Genomic DNA, 26944 nt, shown 5'->3' with positions numbered 1-26944 from the left:
GAACAAATGGGTTTACAGCCAAATTTTGCCAGAAGTACAATGAAGAGCTGCTATCAATCTTACTGAAACTATTCCAAAAATTTATGGAATTTTTCGATTGGAAGAATCAATAACATTACCGAGACCATATTAACTAAAGCAACCTAAAGATTCACCACAATGCCTATCAAATTACCAATAACATTTTTTACAGGATTAGAAAAAAATGATCCTAAATATCATATGGAACCAAAAATGCATCTAAATAGCCAAAGTAATCCTAAGCAAAAAGAACTAAGCCAGAGGCACCATGTGTCTGACTTCAAATTATACTATAATGCAATACTAAATAAACCAGTATGGCATTGGTACAAAAACGGACTGATTAATAGAACAGAATAAACAGTCCGTTGCTAGGAAGGATACAGCTAAAAAAGGGAGAAAAAAATTGTGAAAGAAAAGAGAATAAAGAACCAGTAATAAAGCCACATGCCTACATACAAGTGATCTTTGACAAAGTTGGCAAAAATAAACAATGGGGAAAGGGCATTCTATTTAATAAATCGTGCTGGGAAAATTGGCTACCCATAGGCAAAAGAATGAAACTGAATCCCCATCTCTTACCATATGCAAACTTTAACCCAAGATGCATTAATGACTTAAATGAAACACCAGATGCTATAAAAATCCTAGAAGAAAATGTAGGAAAAACTCTTCTAGATATTGGCCTAGGCAAATAATTCATAAATTAGTCCTGAAAAGCATATGCAACAAAACCAAATATACACAAATGGGACTGAAACTAAAGAGCGCAGCAAAAGAAATGATCAACAGAGTAAACAGACAATCTACACAATAGAAACAAAATATTTGCAAACTTTGCATCTGAAAAAGGACTAATACACAGAATCTACAAAGAACACAAACAACTCAACAACAGCCAAGAATAAACAACCCCATTAAAAAGACCACAAAGGGGCCGGGCGCAGTGGCTCAAGCCTGTAATCCCAGCACTTTGGGAGGCCGAGGCCTGCGGATCACAAGGTCAGGAGATCGAGACCACAGTGAAACCCCGTCTCTACTAAAAATACAAAAAATTAGCCGGGCGCGGTGGCGGGCGCCTGTAGTCCCAGCTACTCAGGAGGCTGAGGCAGGAGAATGGCGGGAACCCGGGAGGCGGAGCTTGCAGTGAGCGGAGATCGCGCCACTGCACTCCAGCCTGGGCAACAGCGTGAGACTCCGTCTCAAAAAAATAAAAAAAAAATAAAATAAAATAAAAAGACCACAAAGGATATGAACAGACATTTCTCAAAAGAAGACATACAAGTGGCTACCAAACATATGAAAACTTGCTCAACATCACCAATCATCAGAGAAATGCAAATTAAAGCCACAATAAAGGCTGGGCACAGTGGTTCACACCTGTAATCCCAGCACTTTGGGAGGCCAAGGCGAGTGGATCACCTGAGGTCAGGAGTTTCAGAACAGCCTGACCAATAAGGTTAAACCCCAACTCTACTAAAAAACACAAAAATTAGCTGGGCTTGGTTGTGAGCACCTGTAATCCCAGCTACCCCGGAAGCTGAGGCAGGAGAATCGCTTGAACCCAGGAGGCGGAGGTTGCAATGAGCTGAAATCATTTCACTGCACTCCAGCCTGAGTGACAGAGCGAGACTCTCTCAAACACTCAAACACACACACACACACACACACGCACACACAATATCATCTTACATAGTCAGAATGGCTATTACTGCAAACACAACAGATGTTGGTGTGGATGCAGAGAATAATGAATGCTTATTCACTGTTGGTGGGACCATAAATTAGCACAAACTCTATGAAAAACAATATAGAGATTTCTCAAAGCACTAAAAATAGAGCTACCATTCGACCCAGTGATTATACTAGGCATCTACCTGAAAGTAAACCTTATATACAAAAGTCACTTTCACTCATATGTGTATTACATTCCTACTTATAATAGTAAAGTCATGGAATTAACCTAAATGTCCATTAACAGTTGACTGGAATTTTTAAATGTAGTGCATCTACACCATGAAATACTATGCAGCCATAAAAAAAAGAAATCATGCTCTGTGCAGTAACATGGATGGAGTTGGGGGCCATAATCCTAAGTGAAATCACTCAGAAACAGAAAATCAAGTACCACATGTTCTCATAAGCAGGAGTTAAACAATGAGTACACAAGGACATAAAGATGGAAACAACAGATAACAAGACTCCAAAAGGCAGAGATTGGAAGGAGGTTGATGGTCAAAAAATTATCTACTGGTAATGAGATGTGATCACGGCACTACACACCAGCTGGGACAACAGAGTGAGACCATGTCTCAAAAAAAAAAAAAAAAAAAAGATCTGTTGGGTACAAAGTTTACTATCTCAGGATAGTTACACTAGAAGCCAAACCTCACCATTATGCAATATATCTATTTGACAAATACGCACTTACACCCTCTGAATCTAAAATAAAAAACAAAAGAAGTTTATAGTAGTAAACACCTACATCTCTTAAAAAAAGATCTCGCCTGTGCATGGTGGCTCATGCCTGTAATTCCAGCACTTTGGGAGGCCGAGGCAGTTGGATTGCCTGAGGTCAGGAGTTCAAGACCAGCCTGGCTAACATGGTGAAACACCGTCTCTACCAAAAATACAAAAAAAATTAGCTGGGTATGGTGGTACATGCCTGTAGTCCCAGCTACTCGGGAGGCTGAGGGAGGAGAATTGCTTGAACCTGGCAGGTGGAGATTGCAGTGAGCCAAGATTGCATCACTGCACTCCAGCCTGGGCGACAGAGGGAGCCTCTGTCTCAAAAAAAACCAAAAAGATCTCAAATAAACAACCTAACCTTACACCAAAAAAAAAAAAAAAAAAAAAAAAAATTCGCAGAAGGAAAGAAATAATAAAGATTAGAGCATAAATAAATGAAATAGAGAATTTAAAAAGTTTTAATCGGCCAGGCACGGTGGCTCACGCCTGTAATCCTAGGAGATCTCTTGAGGCCAGGAGTTCGAGACCAGCCCAGCCAACATGGTGAAACCCTGTCTGAACTAAAAATACAAAAATTAGCCAGGCGTGGTTGTACGCTCCTGTAATCCCAGCTACTCAGGAGGCTGAAGCAGGAGAATCGCTTGAATCCGGGAGATGGAGGTTACAGTGAGCCAAGATTGTGCCACTGCACTACAGCCTGGGCAACAGAGTGAGACTCTGTCTCAAAAAATAAAACAAAAACATTAATCAATTAAGCTAAGAGTTGATTTTGGGGAAAAAAAATCAAAATCAAAGCCCTTACTTTGACTAAGGGCAAAATAGAGAACATGTTAATAAAATAAGAAATGAAAGAGAAGATATTACAACTTATTACAGAAATTTATTTCTTACAGAAATAAACAGAATTATAAGGGACTATCATGAACAATTATAAATCAACCAATTTGACAACTTGGAAGAAATGGTGAAATGACTAGAAACATATAACCTACCAAGACTGAATGGAGAATAAATAGAGAGCTTAAAGAGACCAATAACAAATAGAGAAACTAAAGAAGTAATTTTTCAAAACTCCAAAATATAGCGTAGGACCAGATTACTTCATGGGTAAATTCTACCAAACACTCAAAGAAATTTTAATATAAAACATCCTCAAATTCTTTGAAAAAATAGAAAAAAGAGGTAACACCTTCAGAGTCATTTTATGAGGCAGCATCCCCTTGATATCAAAGCAAGAAAATATACTTCCAAGAAGAAAATTATAGGCCAGTATCCTTGAGGAACACGGTGTTTGAATTAAATCTAAATAAATCTGCTTACAAAGAATCAATTCTCAGCAGACACTTTTCAAAATGAAGAAAATGTAAAAATTCTCACACTAGATTCTGGATAAAATAAACACTCATTTATAGCCTCTTTGTCAGATATTGTTACTGAAACTTACATTAATTGAGGAGTTTGAGCAGCAGTTTCTTCATCTGTTGGGAGCTGATATATCTGGATGCCACTGCTAATCAATTCACTCATTATCTTACTCTTAAACATCTGTAAATCATGTTTAGAAATTGTGTCTGCTTTGGTAATCAGTGGTATAATGTCCACCTATTAAAAAAGAAGACAAATAAAATCTCAGCATCAAGGATTTATTGTTCATCCTACAGTTTTTATAGTAAAGCTTCACAATCCCTGGCAACAAATTGCCTAACTAGATAATCACTGGCTGTCATGCCTTTCTTAAAAATTATTTTCCAAAATTATCAATACTTTTGAAGATTCATCTTTTATCCAAATTCACATTTAAAAGTCTCAACCTTGTTTCTCTTCTAAAAATCCCTTATACCTCTACAGATACGGAGTTAGTAAAATGTAAATAGTAGGACAATGTAAATTATTTTCGATTTTATTTCTTATTAAGCTGAGTGATGAGACAAATTGAAAGAACTTTCATCAAAATTGTGGAAGGGACTTTGTCTGCTTTCTACATCACTTATTCCATCAATCAGTCTTAATTAATGTCCCATTTTCACACACTCTTGCCCCACCTAGATGTGTTTGCAGATAGATTTGCTTTGCTTTTGTTTTTCAAAGATCACCTAAAAAGAATATAGATTGGTTACCATATTCATTTTTTTTTTTTTTTTTTTTTTTTTTTTTTTGATAGAATCTTGCTCTGTGGCCCAGGCTGGAGTAGAATGGTGCAATCTAGGCTCACTGCAACCTCCGCCTCCCAGGTTCAAGCAATTTCCTGTCTCAGCCTCCCGAGTAGCTGGGATTACAGGCGCATGCCACCACACCCAGCTGATTTCTGTATTTTTAGTAGAGACAGGGTTTCACAATGTTGGCCAGGCTGGTCTCAAACTCCTAACCTCAGGTGATCCACCCACCTTGGCCTCCCAAAGTGCTAGGATTACGGGCTTGAGCCGCTGCACCCGGCCTGGTTACCATTTCTAAAGGCACGCACGTGTGTGTGTGTGTATATGTGTGTGTGTGTGTGTATAAGAACACCTTGCAAACAAATATGTTCATTTTTCTTTTGTAAAACGACATTATTTCCACATAGGAAGTTAAATATTTGCATATTTGAGGTTGAATTTTTACCCACAGTCTTCTCCTAGTGCTTCAATATGATCACTCCTGTCCTTTGTATTTGCACTTAAATAACTAAACTTTTTAGAAAATAACAATATACAAAATTATAAAATGTTTCATTACTGTTAAAATATCTTATGAAATCATAGCTCCACAAAATCAATATCTGTAATATAGTAAAAATATATGAATATAAATTTTAGGCAGACTGCTTTCGTTTTAGATTGCTCAAAGCACATTTTTTAAAAAATCCATGGACAGGCCGGGCGCGGTGGCTGATAGTCTATAATCCCAGCACTTTGGGAGGCCGAGGCGGGTGGATCACCTGAGGTCAGGAGTTCGAGATCAGCCTGGCCAATATGGTGAAAACCCTGTTTCTACTAAAAAATACAAAAATTAGCTGGGCATGGTGGTGGGCACCTGTAGTCCCAGCTACTCGGAAGACTGAGGAAGGAGAATCGCTTGAACCCAGGAGGCCGAGGTGGCAGTGAGCTGAGATCGAGCCACTGCATTTCAGCCTGGGTGACAGAGTGAGACTCCATCTCAGGAAAAAAAAAAAAGAGAGAGAGAGAAAGAAATGGAAATTTTCTATATCAGTAATTCCTCAGGTTTTCAAATTTAAGGGGAAAGGCATTCATTGCAAGGAGAACTGACCAACTTGAAAAAGAAGACAAGCAGGGCACGGTGGCTCATGCCTTTAATCCCAGCACTTTAGAAGGCTGAGGCCAGCAGATTACTTGAGCCCAGGAGTTCCGGACCCATCCAGATAATATGGCAAGACCCCCGTCTCTACAAAAAACTAAAAATGAGCCAGGCGTGTGGTCACACACCTGTGGTCCCAGAAACTTCAGGCTGAGGTGGGAGGATCCCTTGAGCCTGAAAGGTCGAGGCTGCTGTGAGCCTTGTTCATGCCACTGCACTCCAGCCTGGGCAACAAGAGCGAAACTTCGTCTCAACAACAACGGTGTGTATTCCTGACTATTGAATGTACTACTAATTAAGAACCTGAAGCAGCTCTTAATTTAACTAGAAATCTAATTTATTTCAAGTACTTAATGACATCTGAGATTAAATACAAAGTCTCTTTTCAGTTTGAACAATACACAGCAAAAGTGGAGACTCCTTGGATAAAGGGAACCCAAATTAGAATCTTTTCTGTCTTCAACTAAAGTTGTCTTCAACTAAGTAAAGTTGAAGACAGCATGTTTTGTCAGGGCTGAGTACAGAAAAGAATCTGACAATATGACAATTTCTGTTATATCTATATTGGCCTTCTATTTTTTAAAAAGAAGACATACTTTTAACCCTTTCTTTTTTTTGAGAGAGAGAGGGTCTTGCTCTGTGGCCCTCTTTGCAGTGCGGTAGCGTGATCACAACTCACTGCAGCCTCAACCTCCCAAGCTGAAGCGATCCTCCCACCTCAGCCTCCTGAGTAGCTAGAACTACAAGTACATGCTACCATGCCTGGCTATTTTTTGTAGAGACAGGGCCTCACTATGTTGTTCAAACTCATCTAGAACTTCCAGGCTCAGGCAGTAGGGTGCAAAGGGGACTCTGGAAGCCAGGTGTCAAGTCTCAATTTGTCCAAGATATCCTGCCCAAGATAACAACAACCTGTGTTGGGCAAGTCACTTAACCTGTGAATCTCAGACAAAGCAAGGAGCAGTAAATACTTCTACGTTCTTTTTTCTGTAGATGGAGTTTTCTCTTGTTGCCCAGGCTAGAGTCCAATGGCGCAATCTCGGCTAACTGCAGCCTCTTCCTCCCAGGTTCAAGTGATTTTCCTGTCTGGCATTACAGGTGCCTGCCACCATACCCGGCTTTTTTTATTTTAAGGCTCTTGTTGCCCAGGCTAGAGTGTAGTGGTGTGATCTCAGCTCGCTGCAACCTCTGTCTCCTAGGTTCAAGTGATTCTCCTGCCTCAGCCTCCTGAGTAGCTGGGATTACAGGCACCCACGACCATACCCAGCTAATTTTTTTGCAATTTTAGTAGAGAGAGGGTTTCACTGTGTTGGCCAGGCTGGTCTCAAACTCCTAAACTCAAGTGACCCACCCACATCAGCTGGGATTACAGGTGTGAACCAACATGTCCGGCTCAAGGTTCTATTCTAATTCTAAAAGTCTCATTATCTCAATGGGGTAGTAAATAGATTGCACTTTAAGATACAGGAGAGGTAATAATCCAACATTTTGATATGGGGGAGGTAGTAAAATTCAACATTTTGTAAAACATGGCAAGTTTTTTGTGGACTTGATTTTCAAATGCAGTACACCCTTGAACAACACGGGTTTAAGCTGTGTGGGCCCACTTACATGTGGATCTTTTTCAACCAAATGCAGAAGGAAACCTGCATATATGGAGGCCCAACTATTCATATACCCAGGTTCTGCAGGGCCCACAGTGGGGGCTTGACTATGCCAGGATTTTGGTAAAAACAGGGGTCCTGGAACCAATCCCCTATAGTATATGTCCTATACATATACCATAGGACAACCGGACTATTTTTATAGTTTTAAGAAACATAGATTTGCCAAGTCTATGAGCCTTTCCAGATCATTTGTACTATGCTTACATAGAAACCCTTCGTAGAGGGAGTCTAATATACAGGAAATACTTACATCGAATATTTTGCACATTAAAACCGGGCACAGTGGATGCCGCTTGTAATCTCAGCACTTTGGGAGGCTGAGGCAGGTGGATCACCTGAGGTCGGGAGTTCAAGACCAGCCTGGCCAACATGGCGAGACCCTGTCTCCACTGAAAATACAAAACTTACCCAAGCATAGTGGCAGGTGCCTGAAATCCCAGCTACTCGGGAGGCTGAGATGGGAGAATCACTTGAACGCACGAGGCAGAGGTTGAGGTGAACTGAGATCGCACCACTGCACTCCAGCCTGGGTGACAGAGCAAGATTCCATCTAAAAAAAAAAAAATTCCGCATATTACTTTCTCTTCAAAAACAACTTCAAAATTGTTTTAAATGAACACGTCTTTATGTCAGCAATATGCTACATTAAAACAATTAATATCCAAATATATAAACAAGTATATACAAGAAACTTATTATACTTAAAGGCACTTATTATCAAACACTGAAAAAAAAAGGAACATCTCCAATCAATGGTGACAGCTACAACTGAGGACAAACTTTATTTCAGGAACATACATGTATCACTTTTCATCCTAACACTCATCTAGCAAAGTAGGTTTTTTTGGTTTATTTGTTTCTTTTTTGAGACAGGGTCTCTCTCTACCAACCAGGCAGGAGTGCAGTGGCACCATCACGGCTCACTATGGACCTCGGCCTCCCACGCTCAAGTGATCCTCACACCTCAGCCTCCCAAGAAGCTGGAAATACAGGCATGCGCCACCATGTCTGGTTAACTTTTGTATTTTTTGCACAGGCAGGGTTTTGCCCTGTTGCCCAGGCTGGTCTGAAACCTAAGCTCAAGAGGTCTTTCAGGTGTCAGCCTCCCAAAGTGCTGGGATTATGGGTGTGAACCACTGCACCAGGCCCTAAGTAGATGTTAAAATCCCTAATTAAGATAAGAAACTGAGGCATCATGAAGATAAGGCTACAAGTCTAAGAACTGGGAGGGCTGGAAGCCCACACAGATTCCTTAGATTTGAGCTCAGTGTACCAAACCAAGGGGGCAGGGAGTGCTAACTTAATGTTAGCTGGCAGGCTGGTGCAGGTTTGCAGCAGAGTTTTCAATGATTTATGGGAAATAGTAAGAACATGAAAGTAAACTTTCTTTTTCTTTTTTTTTGAGACCGAGTCTCGCTGTGTCACGCAGGGTGGCGTGCAATGGTGCGATCTCAGCTTACCGCAACTTCGGCCTCCAGGGTTTCAGTGATTCTCCTGCCTCAGCCTCTGGAGTAGCTGGGATTACAGGTGTATGCCACCACGCTCAGATAATTTTGTATTTTTACTAGAGACGGGCTTTCAGCATGTTGGCCAGGCTGGTCTGAAAGTAAACTTTTCCATAGAGCTAAATGATTCCCCATTTAAAGATCTTTTATTCTGAGAGATTCTGTTCTTTCAAATTGTTTGAATGGAAATATCCTCTTGTTAAATGAAATGATGGTGATAGGAGATAGTGGTGTGTTACTCTTTTTATTGGCTGTACCTGGTAGAATTAAAAAATCAGCATTTCTATTGTAGCCTCCTAATTTGGGGAAAATATTTCTTTAGAAATCTAAAAGTCTGGAACTTCCCATCATTATGCCTCCCCAGAATAATAGAGGACTTTACTTAAAACACAGATGCCCCTCAAGATTCTCTCATTAATCTCTACCTTATTCTGTTTGGGTTAAGACATTTAGGGATTGTGAAGTGAGAATAAAGTGAGTTTAAGCAATCCAAAACCACGTGCTGACTCTGGATCCTCGAAGATTACTTTCTTCGGAATCTTTTTCATCTGTTAACTTTCCTCTGGGCTCAAACTGTCTTTTCCTAAAACAGTCACATTTGGAATAGTACTGCTACATGGCAATCACTATCATAATAAACTAACTTGAGGTCTCCAATAATCAGCTTTCATCTAAAGTCTCTTTCAGGTTGACAAAATAAAAACTTTCAATATTTTGTCTACCAACTTCCAAAAGAAAATGAGTCTATACATGTACAAATATATGTGATTATATATGTATATACACACATGTGATTTTGATCAGCCTGTTTATAAACTACTTGAAAAACAAGTTGATTTGTAAATTCATTTATGAAATCATTAGTTTATAAACTACTTGATTTTTGCAAGTAGTTTATAAACAGGCTCATCAAATTGAACAAATTTCTTAAAATAATTTCACTGTATAGCTGGCAAATAAGTTATTTACTCTTCTTATTAGCGTATCTTATTTTTACCCGTCCTCCTTTAGCAAGCATCTAAGTTAAACTATTTTATGTCCACAGCTATACAACGAAACATCACTTTCAGTCACAACATATTAAATTCACATTGAAAACTATGAAGAGATCCAGTTACCTTTAGTCTTACATGTACTTATATATACTTTTAATATACTACTTGATGTTTTATGGTACACAAACACAGAGCTCTTGCAGGATATATAACTATGAGAATACTTAGAGTGTATGCTTATTAAATGGTTCGAAACTCTCTTTTTTAAAGAAAAGTTCATTCTTATTTTTTTTTATTTATTTTTTATTTTTTGAGATGGAGTCACTCTTGTCGCCCAGGCTGCAGTGCAATGGCGCGATCCCGGCTCACTGCAACCTCTGCCTCCTGGGTTCAAGATATTCTCCTGCCTTAGCCTACCGAGAAGCTGGGACTACAGACATGCGCCACCACGCCCGGCTAATTTTTGTATTTTTTACTAGAGATGGGGTTTCACTACGTTGGCCAGGCCTGTCTCAAACTCCTGACCTCAGTTGATCCGCCTGCCTCAGCCTCCCAGAGGGCAGGGATTGTGGCGTGAGCCACCGTGCCCAGCCAAGAAACGGCAATTTTAAGAACTTAAAATTCTTAAGGCCGGGCGCAGTGGCTCACCGTGGTAACCCCACACTTTGGGAGGCCGAGGCAGGCGGATCAACCGAAGTCAGGAGTTTGAGACCAGCCTGGCCAACATGGAGAAACCCCCTCTATACTAAAAATACAAAAATTAGCCTGGCATGATGGCGGGAGTCTGTAATCCCAGCTATTGGGGAGGCTGAGGCAGGAGAATCGCTTGAATCCTGGAGGCGGAGGTTTGCAGCGAGCCAAGATCGCGCCATTGCACTCCAGCCTGGGCGACAAGAGCAAGACTCCGTCTCAAAAAATAAAACAACTTAAGCATACAGTAAAGTATTCTTTCCATGCCCCAATGTTAAAAGGTCCATCTAATATAGACTACTTGTTTGAAAAAAAAATCAAAAATTGGTAAAAATTCTGCTTAAATTCCATATTAAACTAGGATCAAAAGTTATTTTTAGCTCTTCTTGTTTCTTAAATACTTGAAATGTGTTGCTACATATTTTTCTTATGTATTTATTCATTCAACTAACTTTGGGTGTAAGGTACTTACAAGTTTAAAAGTCCTTTCTGACAGTGGAAATAACATAAAAATATTTGCATAAAAGACACTCAATGGTTCTCAAAGAGTATCTGAGAGTCTAATCAGCCTATTAACCTTGGTCTAAATAACCAACAACAAATGTGAGCTTTTTGTCACATCCGTGTATTTTCCCCTGTAACCTGATACCTACATTTTAAATGCATTTTTAAAATGTTTCATTTGGCCCTATGATAATTATTTCCCCTGTAAAAAGCGACACGATTTTTGTTTAAGAGCAAACGAGAGAGTATCTGGTCTATGAAAAAAGCTAAGTGGAAAGATCAGCTCCCTAAAGTTTGTAACCAATAACAAGGCACCAATGCTACCTTGTTATGTAATCAACAATATGTGAGTCGAAATAAACTAGTGAGCTATACATTTCTGATACATACCAATTTACCAATCAACAGGAGGGGAAGAAATCGCTCAAATGTGACTACTGTTAACAAACATCTAAATATCAGACATAGTCTCTATTAAAATCCTAACCTACCAATTTTGAAATCATTCCTTCGACTTTTGTTATGTTTTTTTTTAAAATTTATTTATTATTATTATACTTTAAGTTGTAGGGTACATGTGCATAACGTGCAGGTTTGTTACATATGTATACTTGTGCCATGTTGCTGTGCTGCACCCATCAACTCGTCATTTACATCAGGTATAACTCCCAATGCAATCCCTCCCCCCGCCCCCCTCCCCATGATAGGCCCCGGTGTGTGATGTTCCCCTTCCTGAGTCCAAGTGATCTCATTGTTCAGTTCCCACCTATGAGTGAGAACATGCGGTGTTTGGTTTTCTGTTCTTGTGATAGTTTGCTAAGAATGATGGATTCCAGCTGCATCCAAGTCCCTACAAAGGACACAAACTCATCCTTTTTGATGGCTGCATAGTATTCCATGGTGTATATGTGCCACATTTTCTTAATCCAATCTGTCACTGATGGACATTTGGGTTGATTCCAAGTCTTTGCTATTGTGAATAGTGCTGCAATAAACATACGTGTGCATGTGTCTTTATAGCAGCATAATTTATAATCCTTTGGGTATATACCCAGTAATGGGATGGCTGGGTCATATGGTACTTCTAGTTCTAGATCCTTGAGGAATCGCCATACTGTTTTCCATAATGGTTGAACTAGTTTACAATCCCACCAACAGTGTATAAGTGTTCCTATTTCTCCACATCCTCTCCAGCACCTGTTGTTTCCTGACTTTTTAATGATTGCCATTCTAACTGGTGTGAGATGGTATCTCATTGTGGTTTTGATTTGCATTTCTCTGATGGCCAGTGATGATGAGCATTTTTTCATGTGTCTGTTGGCTGTATGCATGTCTTCTTTTGAGAAATGTCTGTTCATATCCTTTGCCCACTTTCTGATGGGGTTGTTTGTTTTTTTCTTGTAAATTTGTTTGAGTTCTTTGTAGGTTCTGGATATTAGCCCTTTGTCAGATGAGTAGATTGCAAAAATTTTCTCCCATTCTGTAGGTTGCCTGTTCACTCTGATGGTAGTTTCTTTTGCTGTGCAGAAGCTCTTTAGTTTAATGAGATCCCATTTGTCAATTTTGGCTTTTGCTGCCGTTGCTTTTGGTGTTTTAGACATGAAATCTTTGCCCATGCCTATGTCCTGAATGGTACTACCTAGGTTTTCCTCTAGGATTTTTATGGTATTAGGTCTAACATTTAAGTCTCTAATCCATCTTGAATTAATTTTCGTATAAGGAGTAAGGAAAGGATCCAGTTTCAGCTTTCTACTTATGGCTAGCCAATTTTCCCAGTATCATTTATTAAATAGGGAATCCTTTCCCCATTTCTTGTTTCTCTCAGGTTTGTCAAAGATCAAATGGCTGTAGATGTGTGGTATTATTTCTGAGGACTCTGTTCTGTTCCATTGGTCTATATCTCTGTTTTGGTACCAGTACCATGCTGTTTTGGTTACTGTAGCCTTGTAGTATAGTTTGAAGTCAGGTAGCGTGATGCCTCCAGCTTTGTCCTTTTGACTTAGGATTGTCTTGGAGATGCGGGCTCTTTTTTGGTTCCATATGAACTTTAAAGCAGTTTTTTCCAATTCTGTGAAGAAACTCATTGGTAGCTTGATGGGGATGGCATTGAATCTATAAATTACCTTGGGCAATATGGCCATTTTCACGATATTGATTCTTCCTATCCATGAGCATGGTATGTTCTTCCATGTGTTTGTGTCCTCTTTTATTTCACTGAGCAGTGGTTTGTAGTTCTCCTTGAAGAGGTCCTTTACATCCCTTGTAAGTTGGATTCCTAGGTATTTGATTCTCTTTGAAGCAATTGTGAATGGAAGTTCATTCCTGATTTGGCTCTCTGTTTGTCTGTTACTGGTGTATAAGAATGCTTGTGATTTTTGCACATTAATTTTGTATCCTGAGACTTTGCTGAAGTTGCTTATCAGCTTAAGGAGATTTTGGGCTGAGACAATGGGGTTTTCTAAATATACAATCATGTCATCTGCAAACAGGGACAATTTGACTTCTTCTTTTCCTAACTGAATACCCTTGATTTCTTTCTCTTGCCTGATTGCCCTAGCCAGAACTTCCAACACTATGTTGAATAGGAGTGGTGAGAGAGGGCATCCCTGTCTTGTGCCAGTTTTCAAAGGGAATTTTTCCAGTTTTTGCCCATTCAGTATGATATTGGCTGTGGGTTTGTCATAAATAGCTCTTATTATTTTGAGGTACGTTCCATCAATACCGAATTTATTGAGCGTTTTTAGCATGAAGGGCTGTTGAATTTTGTCAAAAGCCTTTTCTGCATCAATTGAGATAATCATGTGGTTCTTGTCTTTGGTTCTGTTTATATGCTGGATTATGTTTATTGATTTGCGAATGTTGAACCAGCCTTGCATCCCAGGGATGAAGCCCACTTGATCATGGTGGATAAGCTTTTTGATGTGTTGCTGAATCCGGTTTGCCAGTATTTTATTGAGGATTTTTGCATCGATGTTCATCAGGGATATTGGTCTAAAATTCTCTTTTTTTGTTGTGTCTCTGCCAGGCTTTGGTATCAGGATGATGTTGGCCTCATAAAATGAGTTAGGGAGGATTCCCTCTTTTTCTATTGATTGGAATAGTTTCAGAAGGAATGGTACCAACTCCTCCTTGTACCTCTGGTAGAATTCAGCTGTGAATCCATCTGGTCCTGGACTTTTTTTGGTTGGTAGGCTATTAATTGTTGCCTCAATTTCAGAGCCTGCTATTGGTCTATTCAGGGATTCCACTTCTTCCTGGTTTAGTCTTGGAAGAGTGTAAGTGTCCAGGAAATTATCCATTTCTTCTAGATTTTCCAGTTTATTTGCGTAGAGGTGTTTATAGTATTCTCTGATGGTAGTTTGTATTTCTGTGGGGTCGGTGGTGATATCCCCTTTGTCATTTTTAATTGCGTCGATTTGATTCTTCTCTCTTTTCTTCTTTATTAGTCTGGCTAGTGATCTGTCAATTTTGTTGATCTTTTCAAAAAACCAACTCCTGGATTCATTGATTTTTTGGAGGGTTTTTTGTGTCTCTATCTCCTTCAGTTCTGCTCTGATCTTAGTTATTTCTTACCTTCTGCTAGCTTTCGAATGTGTTTGCTCTTGCTTCTCTAGTTCTTTTAACTGCGATGTTAGAGTGTCAATTTTAGATCTTTCCTGCTTTCTCTTGTGGGCATTTAGTGCTATAAATTTCCTTCTACACACTGCTTTAAATGTGTCCCAGAGATTCTGGTATGTTGTATCTTTGTTCTCATTGGTTTCAAAGAACATCTTTATTTCTGCCTACATTTCGTTATGTACCCAGTAGTCATTCAGGAGCAGGTTGTTCAGTTTCCATGTAGTTGAGCGGTTTTGATTGAGTTTCTTAGTCCTGAGTTCTAGTTTGATTGCACTGTGGTCTGACAGTTTGTTATAATTTCTGTTCTTGTACATTTGCTGAGGAGTGCTTTACTTCCAATTACGTGGTCGATTTTGGAGTAAGTATGATGTGGTGCTGAGAAGAATGTATATTCTGTTGATTTGGGGTGGAGAGTTCTATAGATGTCTATTAGGTCTGCTTGCTGCAGAGATGAGTTCAATTCCTGGATATCCTTGTTAACTTTCTGTCTCGTTGATCTGTCTAATGTTGACAGTGGAGTGTTGAAGTCTCCCATTATTATTGTATGGGAGTCTAAGTCTCTTTGTAAGTCTCTAAGGACTTGCTTTATGAATCTGGGTGCTCCTGTATTGGGTGCATATATATTTAGGATAGTTAGCTCTTCCTGTTGAATTGATCCCTTTACCATTATGTAATGGCCTTCTTTGTCTCTTTTGATCTTTGATGGTTTAAAGTCTGTTTTATCAGAGACTAGGATTGCAACCCCTGCTTTTTTTTGTTCTCCATTTGCTTGGTAAATCTTCCTCCATCCCTTTATTTTGAGCCTATGTATGTCTCTGCGTGTGAGATGAGTCTCCTGAATACAGCAGACTGATGGGTCTTGACTCTTTATCCAGTTTGCCAGTCTGTGTCTTTTAATTGGAGCATTTAGTCCATTTACATTTAAGGTTAATATTGTTATGTGTGAACTTGATCCTGCCATTATGATATTAACTGGTTATTTTGCTCGTTAGTTGATGCAGTTTCTTCCTAGCCTCAATGGTCTTTACATTTTGGCATGTTTTTGCAATGGCTGGTACCGGTTGTTCCTTTCCATGTTTACTGCTTCCTTCAGGGTCTCTTGTAAGGCAGGCCTAGTGGTGACAAAATCTCTAAGCATTTGCTTATCTGTAAAGGATTTTATTTCTCCTTCACTTATGAAACTTAGTTTGGCTGGATATGAAATTCTGGGTTGAAAATTCTTTTCTTTAAGAATGTTGAATATTGGCCCCCACTCTCTTCTGGCTTGTAGAGTTTCTGCTGAGAGATCTGCTGTTAGTCTGATGGGCTTCCCTTTGTGGGTAACCCGACCTTTCTCTCTGGCTGCCCTTAAGACTTTTTCCTTCATTTCAACTTTGGTGAATCTGGCAATTATGTGTCTTGGAGTTGCTCTTCTCGAGGAGTATCTTTGTGGCGTTCTCTGTATTTCCTGGATTTGAATGTTGGCCTGCCCTACTAGGTTGGGGAAGTTCTCCTGGATGATATCCTGAAGAGTGTTTTCCAACTTGGTTCCATTTTCCCCCTCACTTTCAGGCACCCCAATCAGACGTAGATTTGGTCTTTTTACATAATCCCATACTTCTTGCAGGCTTTGTTCATTTCTTTTTCTTCTTTTTTCTTTTGCTTTCTCTTCTCGCTTCATTTCATTCATTTGATCCTCAATCGCTGATACTCTTTCTTCCAGTTGATCGAGTCGGTTACTGAAGCTTGTGCATTTGTCACGTATTTCTCGTGTCATGGTTTTCATCTCTTTCATTTCGTTTAGGACCTTCTCTGCATTAATTACTCTAGCCATCAATTCTTCCACTTTTTTTTCAAGATTTTTAGTTTCTTTGCGCTGGGTACGTAATTCCTCCTTTAGCTCTGAGAAATTTGATGGACTGAAGCCTTCTTCTCTCATCTCGTCAAAGTCATTCTCCGTCCAGCTTTGATCCGTTGCTGGCGATGAGCTGCGCTCCTTTGCCGGGGGAGATGCGCTCTTATTTTTTGAATTTCCAGCTTTTCTGTCCTGCTTTTTCCCCATCTTTGTGGTTTTATCTGCCTCTGGTCTTTGATGATGGTGATGTACTGATGGGGTTTTGGTGTAGGTGTCCTTCCTGTTTGATAGTTTTCCTTCTAACAGTCAGGACCCTCAGCTGTAGGTCTGTTGGAGATTGCTTGAGGTCCACTCCAGACCCTGTTTGCCTGGGTATCAGCAGCAGAGGCTGCAGAAGATAGAATATTTCTGAATAGCAAGTGTACCTGTCTGATTCTTGCTTTGGAAGCTTCCTCTCAGGGGTGTACTCCTCCCTGTGAGGTGTGGGGTGTCAGACTGCCCCTAGTGGGGGATGTCTCCCAGTTAGGCTACTCAGGGGTCAGGGACCCACTTGAGCAGGGAGTCTGTCCCTTCTCAGATCTCAACCTCCGTGTTGGGAGATCCACTGCTCTCTTCAAAGCTGTCAGACAGAGTCGTTTGCGTCTGCAGAGGTTTCGGCTGCATTTGTTTAGTTTACTGTGCCCTGTCCCCAGAGGTGGAATCTACAGAGACAGGCAGGTTTCCTTGAGCTGCTGTGAGCTCCACCCAGTTCGAGCTTCCCAGCAGCTTTGTTTACCTACTTAAGCCTCAGCAATGGCGGGCGCCCCTCCCCCAGCCTCGCTGCTGCCTTGCAGGTAGATCACAGACTGCTGTGCTAGCAATGAGGGAGGCTCCGTGTGTGTGGGACCCTTCCGGCCAGGTGTGGGATATGATCTCCTGGTGTGCCTGTTTGCTTAAAGCGCAGTATTGGGGTGGGAGTTACCCGATTTTCCAGGTGTTGTGTGTCTCAGTTCCCCTGGCTAGGAAAAGGGACTCCCTTCCCCCTTGCGCTTCCCAGGTGAGGCAATGCCTCGCCCTGCTTCAGCTCTCGCTGGTCGGGCTGCAGCAGCTGACCAGCACGGATCATCCGGCACTCCCCAGTGAGATGAACCCAGTACCTCAGTTGAAAATGCAGAAATCACCGGTCTTCTGTGTCGCTCGCGCTGGGAGTTGGAGACTGGAGCTGCTCCTATTCGGCCATCTTGCTCCGCCCCCCTTTTGTTATGTTTTTAATCACCCCATAAAACAAAAAAAAGCAGCCTCTTTTAAAATGTAAATTCCCCCCTTTTTCAAAGTAACTTGCCTAGGGAAATTTAATGCATTAAAATAAAACCTAACAGACAAACCAATTACAACATTAAAAAAAAAAAAAAAAACTAAAATGATCAGTAACCAAACCAATAGCTCCAGTATAGCAAAGCGTGTGTTTTTAATCCGTTATGGGTATCCTATTATATTAATAAGCAACAATGTTTAAAAGTCATCCCAATGCCTAAAACACCGCCATAAACATAACATACTTGTCCTTTATTCCAATGAAGCTTAAACTAGACTCGAACTCAGACCATTTCCCCCCTTCCTGGCACACTGAAATATACGAGGGGGAATCCAAGAAATCAGATATGTTAAGTGCCGGAAACTTCTTCCAGAATAGGGTCAAATTCGTGTTTATCCGCAAATGTCACCGTCCCAGTAAGTCTGCAAATTCTCACCAGCGCTGGAGTACAAAGAGGCCTGACCACGGAAACACCTGACCCAGCATCACGAAGACAGTGGGAAATGCAATCTTCCTTGGGTCGGAGCCCGCCCCAGAGCATCGGCTGCAGCGATGGTGGGGACAAGAGGTGGCCGCTGGTCTCGCGGGTGCGGCGGACAGGGTCCCACACCCCCGGCCGCCTCCCGAGAACCAGGAAACCTGTCAAGCCGGCCGAGACCCACCCTCCGCAGCCCCCTCGCGCTCCTGCCCAGCCCGGCCCCAGCCCGCCCGACCGCTCCCCTTCTGCCCCGGCCTCCCGGCTGCACTCTGCCACCTCATTCCTCCCCGGCTGCCTCGCGGCACCGCCACCTCCTCCCCGCGACCTGGGCTCGGGTGGCCCCCCGCCCGGCCCGACCACGTCAGTCCCCCGCGCGGCCCGGTCCCCGCGGCCTCCAGTCCCGAGCTCCAGCCGCGCGCTCCCCGGCCTCGGCCTCCGCGCTCGCCCCGCTCGGCCGCTCCCGGCCCCACTCCCCAACGCCGGCTACCTGGAGGCAAGCGCAGCGGAGCACTTCATCCACGGTCCCAGGTCGCAGAGGGCCCGTGGTCCCGCTTCTTCTCCAGCTCCACATGGTAGGCGCAGATGGAGAGCAGGATCCCGGGGGCGAGGCACACTGCATGTCGGTTACTCTCTCCCACCGCCACACCGACACTCTCAGCAGGACGGGCACCGCCACCTTCCTCCCTCCGCCGCTGCCGCCGACGCCGCCTTCCTCCGCCTCCCTCTGCCTCCATCTCAGCCCGTCTGGGTCCCACACAGCCGCCACCGCAACAGCCACCGCCGCCGCCGCCGCGCCCCATTGGTTCGGTCGCCCATTCCAGCCCCGCCCCGACAGGCGTGCGGCCAACCGCCCTGAACCAAGTGAGGCCTGCGGGGCGGGGAAGGCGAGCGCCGTCGCGGAGGGAGGGGGCGGAGCACGCAACCGCCGGGAGGCCGGATGGCCGGCAAAGACTGAGGCGGGCGCGGGAAAGGTGCGCTCCAGGAGTGGGGCCCGGGAAGGGGTGGGGCCCGGGCGAGAGAGGGGCGGGGCGGAGAAGGGCGGGGTCTGGAGGGGCAGGGCCCAGGAGGGGCGGGGCCGGGCGGGACCGGGCGGCTAGCGCGGGAGGGACTTAGGGGACCGGTGCAAGGAACACATTGCAAGGATGCTACTGTGGGTGACTGGGGGAGGCCTCGGCCCCTCCCTCTGGATTGTCATCCTTTTTCCCTTTTTCGTCGTTATCAGTTGATATTTCTGACCCAATCCAAATCAACCCTGGCAATGCTCGGAAATTTAGAGCCACACTCCTATGACCTCATCTTCCCACTACCAACTCTGGGCACTCTGTGTTCAACCTGTGCAAAACTTTTTTTTTTTTAATGTGCAAAAGTATGTTTTGAATTAAAAAACTGTTTTTACAAAATGATTTATGGGCTGGCGGGGTGGCTCACAGCCTGTAATCCCAACGCTTTGGGAGGCCGAGGCAGGTGGATCACTTGAGGTCAGGAGTTCGAGACCAGCCTGGTCTACATAGTGAAACCCCCATCTCTAATTAAAAAAAAAAAAAAAAAAAAAAAAAAAAAAAGCCGAGTGTAGTGGTGGGCGCCTGTAATCCCAGCTACTCGGGAGGCTGAGGCATGAGAATTGCTGCAACCCAGGAGGCAGAGATCGTGCCACTGCACTCCAGTCTGGGTGATAGAGTGAAAGACTCAACAACAACAACAACAACTTACGAATGCCTTGCTTCTCTATAAGCTGAATTTGAGGTGGTTTGCCATAATTCAAATCATATAGAAAAATATAAAGATGAGCTAATACAATCAGGACAAAGAAAACCAAAAGTCAGAATAAAATGAAAGGCCAGGAATCAGAACACAGATAAGCAGGCTATAGGGGCTTACAAAATTATTAAAATGGCGTCGTAAATTTGGCTCTGAGCTTCCTGGTGGCCAAAACTAAAAGGGAAACAAATGTATATGCTTTCTCACTGTCTTCAAGAAGAAACACAGTGTTCTTGGAGATTTTCAGTGTTTCCCTGTTTGCAGCTTTCAATTTTTCAGGGGCTTTATATAGTGATTTTGAGTAATAAGCAATATCCTTGTAATCGTTATCTCTTGTTGGGTAAAAATTGCTCCCAATTCAGCAGCTTAATAAACAATAAACTTTTTTTTTTCTCACAGTTTCCATGGGCTAGGAATCTGGGTGAGGTTAGCTGTGTCCTCTGGCTCAGGCTCTCACCAGGATACAATCGAGCTGTCAGCCAGGGCTGCAGCTCTCTCAAGGCTTCAGAATCCTCTTTCAAACCCCCTTCCGCGGCTGCTGGCAGGCCTCAGGTTCTCTCTGGCTGTGGGCTGGAGACATCCAGTGTTTCACCATGTTGGCCAGGCTGGACTTGATCTCCTTACCTCAGGTGATTCACCCGCCTTGGCCTCCCAAAGTCCTGGAATTACAGGCATGAGCCACCGTGCCTGGTTTTTTTCATTTGATTATTTTGTTTTTTGTTTTTTGCCATAAGGTCTAGTTCTGTCCCTCAGGCTGGAGTGCAGTGGTGCAACCATGGCTCACTGCAGCCTCTATCTCCTGGGCTCAAGTGATTCTCCCCTCTCAGCCTCCTGAGAACTGGCACTACAGGCTCGTGCCACCACATCTGATGAAGTTTTTCTCTTGCTATCCAGGCTGGAGTGCAATGGCCTGATCTCAGCTCACTACAAATTCTGCCTCCCAGGTTCAAGCAATTCTCCTGTCTCAGCCTCCCAAGTAGCTGGAAATACAGGCATTCGCCATCACACTGGCTAATTTTTGTATTTTAAGTAGGGATGGGGTTTCACTATGTTGGCCTGACTGGTCTTGAACTCCTGACCTCAGGTGATCCACCAGCCTCAACCTCCCAAAGTGCTGGGATTACAGGCATGAGCCACTGCACCTGGCACACCTGGTTCAGTTTTTAAATGTTATTTTTGCAGAGACAGGGTTCTCTGTACGTTGCCCAGGCTGGTCTCAAAATGTTACCCTCACATGATCCTACCCCTTCAGCCTCCCAAAGTGCTAGAATTCGAGGCATGAGTCACCGTGCCCAAACTCATTCTCTTTCAATTAGCTCAGTTTCAATTTCTTATTATAGAAATACCATCAAATAGAAAATGTCAATGTTAAGCAGGATTTCCATGTAAAGATGGCAAATCACAAAATCTTCCTTCCTTGATACTTATTCATTCTTTTTTTGTTCTTTTTATTTATTTATTTTTTGAGATGGAGTCTCACTCTGTCACTCAGGCTGGAGTGTAGTTGCACAATCTTAGCTCACTGCAATATCCACCTCCCAGATTCAAGTGGTTCTCCTGCCTCCGCCTCCCCAGTAGCTGGGATTACAGGTGTGCACCACCATGCCCAGCTAATTTTTGTATTTTTAGCAGAGACGAGGTTTCACCATGTTGGCCAGGCTGGTCTCGAACTCCTAACCCGAGGTGATCCACCTGCCTCGGCCTCTCAAAATGCTGGGGTTACAGGCATGAACCACTACAGCCAGCCCCTTGATACTTATTCATTCTAATGACATTTATTGTGTGCCTACTATGTGCCAAGTACTGTATTAGGTTCTGAGAGTGAATAAGATGGGACTCCTGCCGCAGGGAGCCTCTGTTCTGATTTGGTGTGAGTTTGGGAGGAGGACATACAGACAAGCAATTCAATAAATAGCAAGCTGATTTTTGAGTGTGATATCTGCTTTGGGAAAACCCGGCAGGAGGAGGCAATGAAAAGCAGGATGATTCCCCCTCCACAGGATGAGGGAGGATTTCTCTGCCAAGGTGATGTGGGAGCTGAGGTATGAAACATGAGAAAAATCCAGCTTCAGCAGGAGGTATGGGAAGTCCATTTCGGGCAGGGGAGAGCATGTGTAAAGGTCCTGAAGAGGGAAACCACTTGGCATTTACAGGAGCAGAAAAGCAGCCCAGATGCCTGCTGCACAATGAGCAAGAGGAAAAGAATAGAGGGTGGCAGGCAGGGTCAAATCATGCTAGGATTGGTTTGTTTTTTTAAGAGACATGGTCTCGCTCTATCACCCAGGCTGGAGTGCAGTGGGGCAATCATAGCTCACTGCAGCCTCAACCTCCCGGGTTCAAGGGATCCTGTTGTCTCAGCCTCCCAAGGAGCTGGGACTACTGGCATGAGCCCCACCATGCCTGGCTAAGTTTTTTATTATTAGAGACAGGAGTCTTGTTATGTTGCCTAGGTGGGTCTCGGTCTCAAACTCCCAGACTCAAGTGATCATCCCATCCTGGCCTCAAAAATCACTGGCATTACAGGTGGATGTCCCACATCTGGCCAAGATAGGGAGTTTTAAATGCTTTACTTTTAATTTTTGTGGGTACTTAGTAGGTATATATATTTATGGGGTGCATGAGATGTTTTGATACAGGCATGTAATGTGTAATAATCACAGGAGGGTTACTGGGATACCCATCACCTTAAGCGTTTGTCCTTTCTTTGCTTTACAAACAATCCAATTATGCTCTTATCGCTTTTTTGCTTTGTTTTGTTTGTTTTGTTTTGAGATGGAGTCTATCTCTGTCACCTGGGTTGGAGTGCAGTGGTGCGATCTTGGCTCACTGCAACCTCCACCCCCCTCATCCAGGTTTAAGCGATTCTCCTGCCTCAGCCTCCTGCGTAGCTGGGACTCCAGGTGTGTGCCATCACACTTGGCCAATTTTTGTATTTTTAGTGGAGACTGGGTTTTGCCATGTTGGTCACGCTGGTCTCCAACTCCTGACCTCAGGTGATCCCCCTGCCTTGGCGTCCCAAAGTGCTGGGATTACAAACATAAGCCACCACATCTGACCTCTTTTAGCTATTTTTAAATATGCAATAAATTATTGTTTACTACAGTCACCCTGTTGTACTACCAAATACTACATCTTATTCATTCTAACTGTATTTTTGTACCCATTAATGATTCCTGTGCACCCCCTGCAGCCCACTACCCTTCCCAGATTCTGGTAATCATCATTCTACTCTCTATTTTTGAGTTCAATTGTTTTAATTTGTAGCACCCACAAATGACTGGGAACATGCAAAATTTGCATTTCTGTGTCTGGCTTATTTTAATTAACATAATGATCTTCAGTTCTACCCACGTTGTCGCAAATAACAGGATTCTATTCTTTCTCATGGCTGAATAATACTCCATTGTGTGTATGTAACACATCTTCTCTATCCATTTACCTGTTGATATACACTTAGATTGCTTCCAGTCTTAGCTATTGTGAATAGTGTTGCAATAAATACAGAAATGCAGATATTTCTTCAATATACTGATTTTCTTTCTTTGGGATATATACTTAGCAGTAGGATTACTGGATGATAAAGTAGCTCTACTTTTAGCCTTTTGAGGACCCTCCAAACCGTTCTCTGTAGTGGTTGTACTAATGTACATTCCCACCAACAGTGTACCAGGGTTCCCTTTTCTCCACATACTCAATAGAATTTGTTATTGCCTGTCTTTTGGATATAAAGCATTTTTAACTGGGGTGGGATGATAGCTCATTGTAGTTTTGATTTCTGTTTCTCTGATGATCAATGATGTTGAGCACATTTTCAAATACCCATTTGTCATTTGTATGTCTTCTTTTGAGAAATGTCTATTCTGATCTTTTGTCCATTTTAAAATCAGATTATTAGATTTTTTTTTCCTGTTGAGAGAGAAAAAAACAATGAAAGAAAGAAAAGAAGGAAGGAAGGAAGGAAAAGGAAAGAAGGAGAAAGAAGAAAAGAAAGAGAAAGAAAGAAAGAAAGAAAGAAAGAAAGAAAGAAAGAAAGAAAGAAAGAAAGAAAGAAAGAAAGAAAGAAAGGAAGGAAGGAAGGAAGGAAGGAAAAAAGAAAGTAAAAGAAAGAAAGAAAGAAAGAAAGGAAAGAAAGAAAGAAAGAAAGAAAGAAAGAAAGAAAGAAAAAAAAGAAAGAAAGAAAGAAAGAAAGAAAGAAAGAAAGAAAGAAAGAAAGAAAGAAAGAAAGAAAGAAAAAAGAAAGAAAGAGAAGATTGTGTGCAGAGATAGAGAAGTACATAGTAATCAAAGGGCAAACCGTATACCTGGAAAAACTAGTACAGAATGACGGGCCTGGAGCCAACCCTGGCTAAACTATTGAATTTCAATGATAAAGAAAGTACTCCAGTGGCCTTTGGGCAGGAAAACATAAGTACATGTGGGAAGAACCTCCAGCCAGCCTCAGAGCTTCCCATAACCCCAGCCAAAGATAGATGACAATAAAGTCAGAAGTTAAAGGAAAAACTGAAGAAAAGGAAAATGAATCAAGAATATTCTCCCAGGCCAGGCGCGATGGCTGAACGCCTGCAATCCCAGCACTTTGAGAGGCCGAGGGGGGCAGATCACCTGAGGTCAGGAGTTCGAGACCAGCCTGGTCAAGATGGTGAAGCACCATCTCTACCAAAAAACAAAAATTTCCAAGCGTGGTAGCGTGCACCTGTAATCCCAGCTACTCAGGAGGCTGAGGCAGGAGAATCGCTTGAACCCGGGAGGCGGAGGTTACACTGAGACGAGATCGCCCCAGTGCACTCCAGCCTGGGTGACAGAGCAAGATTCTGTCTCAATAAATAAATAAATAAATGAATAAATAATCAAAATAAAAAGAAATAGCTATCCAAGTACAAACGCATTAAACAGAAACTCTCAAACATGCACCAATTCAAAAAATACAGCAGCTGTAGGTAAAAATAGAAACTGCAGATTAAAAAGAATCATGATACTTTTATTATCTTTTTTCATAATTTTAATGAATGTTGAATAAAAAGATATCACTTTCACATAGGCATTTATCTGAAGTTCAGAATTTCTCCCACCTTACTTTAGTTTCTTCAGCTTCTTACTTTAGTTTCTTCAGCTTCTGTTGTATCAAGCAAAATGAAAGTTATATATATTTGAACTAAAACACATATAAAATACGTAAAGTTATTTGTTTGGTTTTTTTTAGAGTGTCGCTCTGTTGCCAGGCTGGAGTGTAGTGGTGTGATCTCAGCTCAATCTAACCTACGCCTCCCAGGTTCAAGCGATTCTCCTGCCTCACCCTCCCAAGAAGATGGGAGTACAGGCACCCATCACCATCTCCAGCTAATTTTTGTATTTTTAGTAGAGTCAGTGTTTCACTATGTTGGCCAGGATTATCTCTAACTCCTGACCTCATGATCTGCCCACCTTGGCCTCCCAAAGTGCTGAGATTACAGGCCTGAGCCACCACACCAGGCAAAGTTATTTTTAATGCATTAATATATCAACTTACCTAACTACCTATTTGCAAAAAAAGGGGTATAAATTATCAACTTTTTTTTTTTTTTTTTTTTCCGAGACAGAGTCTGTCTCTGTTGCCCAGGCTGGAGTGGAATGATGTAATCTTGACTCACTGCAACCTCTGCCTCCGAGGCTCAAGTGATTCTTGTGCCTCAGCCAGGCATGGGCTACCAGGCCTGGCGATATCACTTAATGTTGAGTTATTTCTTGGTGGCTGAAAATTTCATGATTTATTACTGGCTTCTTTGTACTTTTTTTTCTCTCTCTCTCTCTCTTCTCTCTCTCTCCCCCTCCCTCTCTCTGACAGGGTCTCACTCTGTTACGTAGGCTGCAGTCTCAAACTCCTGGGTTCTAGTGATCCACATGCCTCAGCCTCCCGAGTACCTGAGACTACAGGTGCATATTATAACTGGGTTTTAATTTTTTATAGAGATGAGATCTTGCTATGTTCCTCATGCTGGTCTCATACTCCTGGCCTTGAGCAATTCTTCTACCCTGCCTTTCAAAAGTGCTGGGATGACAGGTGTAAGGTATAGCACCCGGCCTGCTTTGTACTTTTCTATAGGACTTAGATTTTATATAATAACTACAAACAATTTTTACAAAAGCAATAGTCATTCTAAACTTTTTAAAATTAAGCAGTGATTAAGAATGAGCCACAGAAAGTAATATTAATTCAGCACCTATTATATACTAGATATTTTGCATATCGCAAATCACATAGTCCACGTATCAAGGCAGGAATTATAATCTTTATTTTCCAGGAGGAAAAACTGTGGATTACAAGACTTTGTTCATTCTAGAGTTACACAGCTGCTGCCAAAACAAGTGCCCTCTTCCCAGAAGCCTGCTCCCTGCTGGTTTTATCAAATCCTACCCCCCACTTCCTCAGCCACATCTGTGAGCAAGAATGTTCACACACACACATTTCTACTATATTCCATCTGCCTAGGCCAGGAGCTTGTCATGACAAACCAAATGCAATACCTATTTCCTGACCAAACCTGTTATTCAGTATCTCTGTGATTTGAGAAATGGTTTGATTTCATTCTGACAAGGATCACAATGAGGTCTTAAAATAAGTTAGAATTACAAATCATCCTAGTCTATGTGAAAGGGTGTGATTTTCAGATATACCCAGCCCTTTGAGATGCTCTGCTGGAAGGTGGTTGAGGTGCAAAGTACTATTGACTCACGGTCATCTTGGTCCATTGTCATTAATAATGATAGTTTGTACTTCTTTCGTGTTTGTGCTAAAGGTGGTTTCAAAACCAGGAAGAAGCTTATCAATTTCTAGGTATTCAAA

General features: G+C 42.3%; 2 protein-coding genes across 2 annotated transcripts in view; one reads left to right on the top strand and one right to left on the bottom strand.

The window, feature by feature from the left end:
* MRPS17 (mitochondrial ribosomal protein S17) overlaps positions 1-26944 on the top strand; it is a 457376-nt gene that overhangs the window by 129674 nt on the left and 300758 nt on the right. The gene's annotated exons all lie outside the window — the stretch shown is intronic.
* On the bottom strand, positions 3931-26840 carry LOC126950900 (uncharacterized). Its single transcript, XM_050784841.1, has 3 exons — positions 26835-26840; positions 18854-19411; positions 3931-4092 (listed from the first exon to the last, which is right to left on the bottom strand). The coding sequence occupies exons 1-3, from the start codon at positions 26838-26840 to the stop codon at positions 3931-3933; spliced, it is 726 nt and encodes a 241-aa protein (XP_050640798.1).

Source organism: Macaca thibetana, chromosome 3 (assembly GCF_024542745.1).
Source record: "Macaca thibetana thibetana isolate TM-01 chromosome 3, ASM2454274v1, whole genome shotgun sequence".
Taxonomy (NCBI): Eukaryota; Metazoa; Chordata; class Mammalia; order Primates; family Cercopithecidae; genus Macaca; species Macaca thibetana.
This window is presented reverse-complemented; position numbering and strand designations above follow the sequence as displayed.

What these genes read in the sequence shown, in the direction of transcription:
- LOC126950900 (XM_050784841.1), bottom strand. An exon ending in TCCGCTGCGCTTGCCTCCAG is followed by an intron (nt 4,093 to 18,853) that starts GTAGCCGGCGTT and finishes CTTTTTTAATAG; the next exon opens with GTGGACATTATACCACTGAT.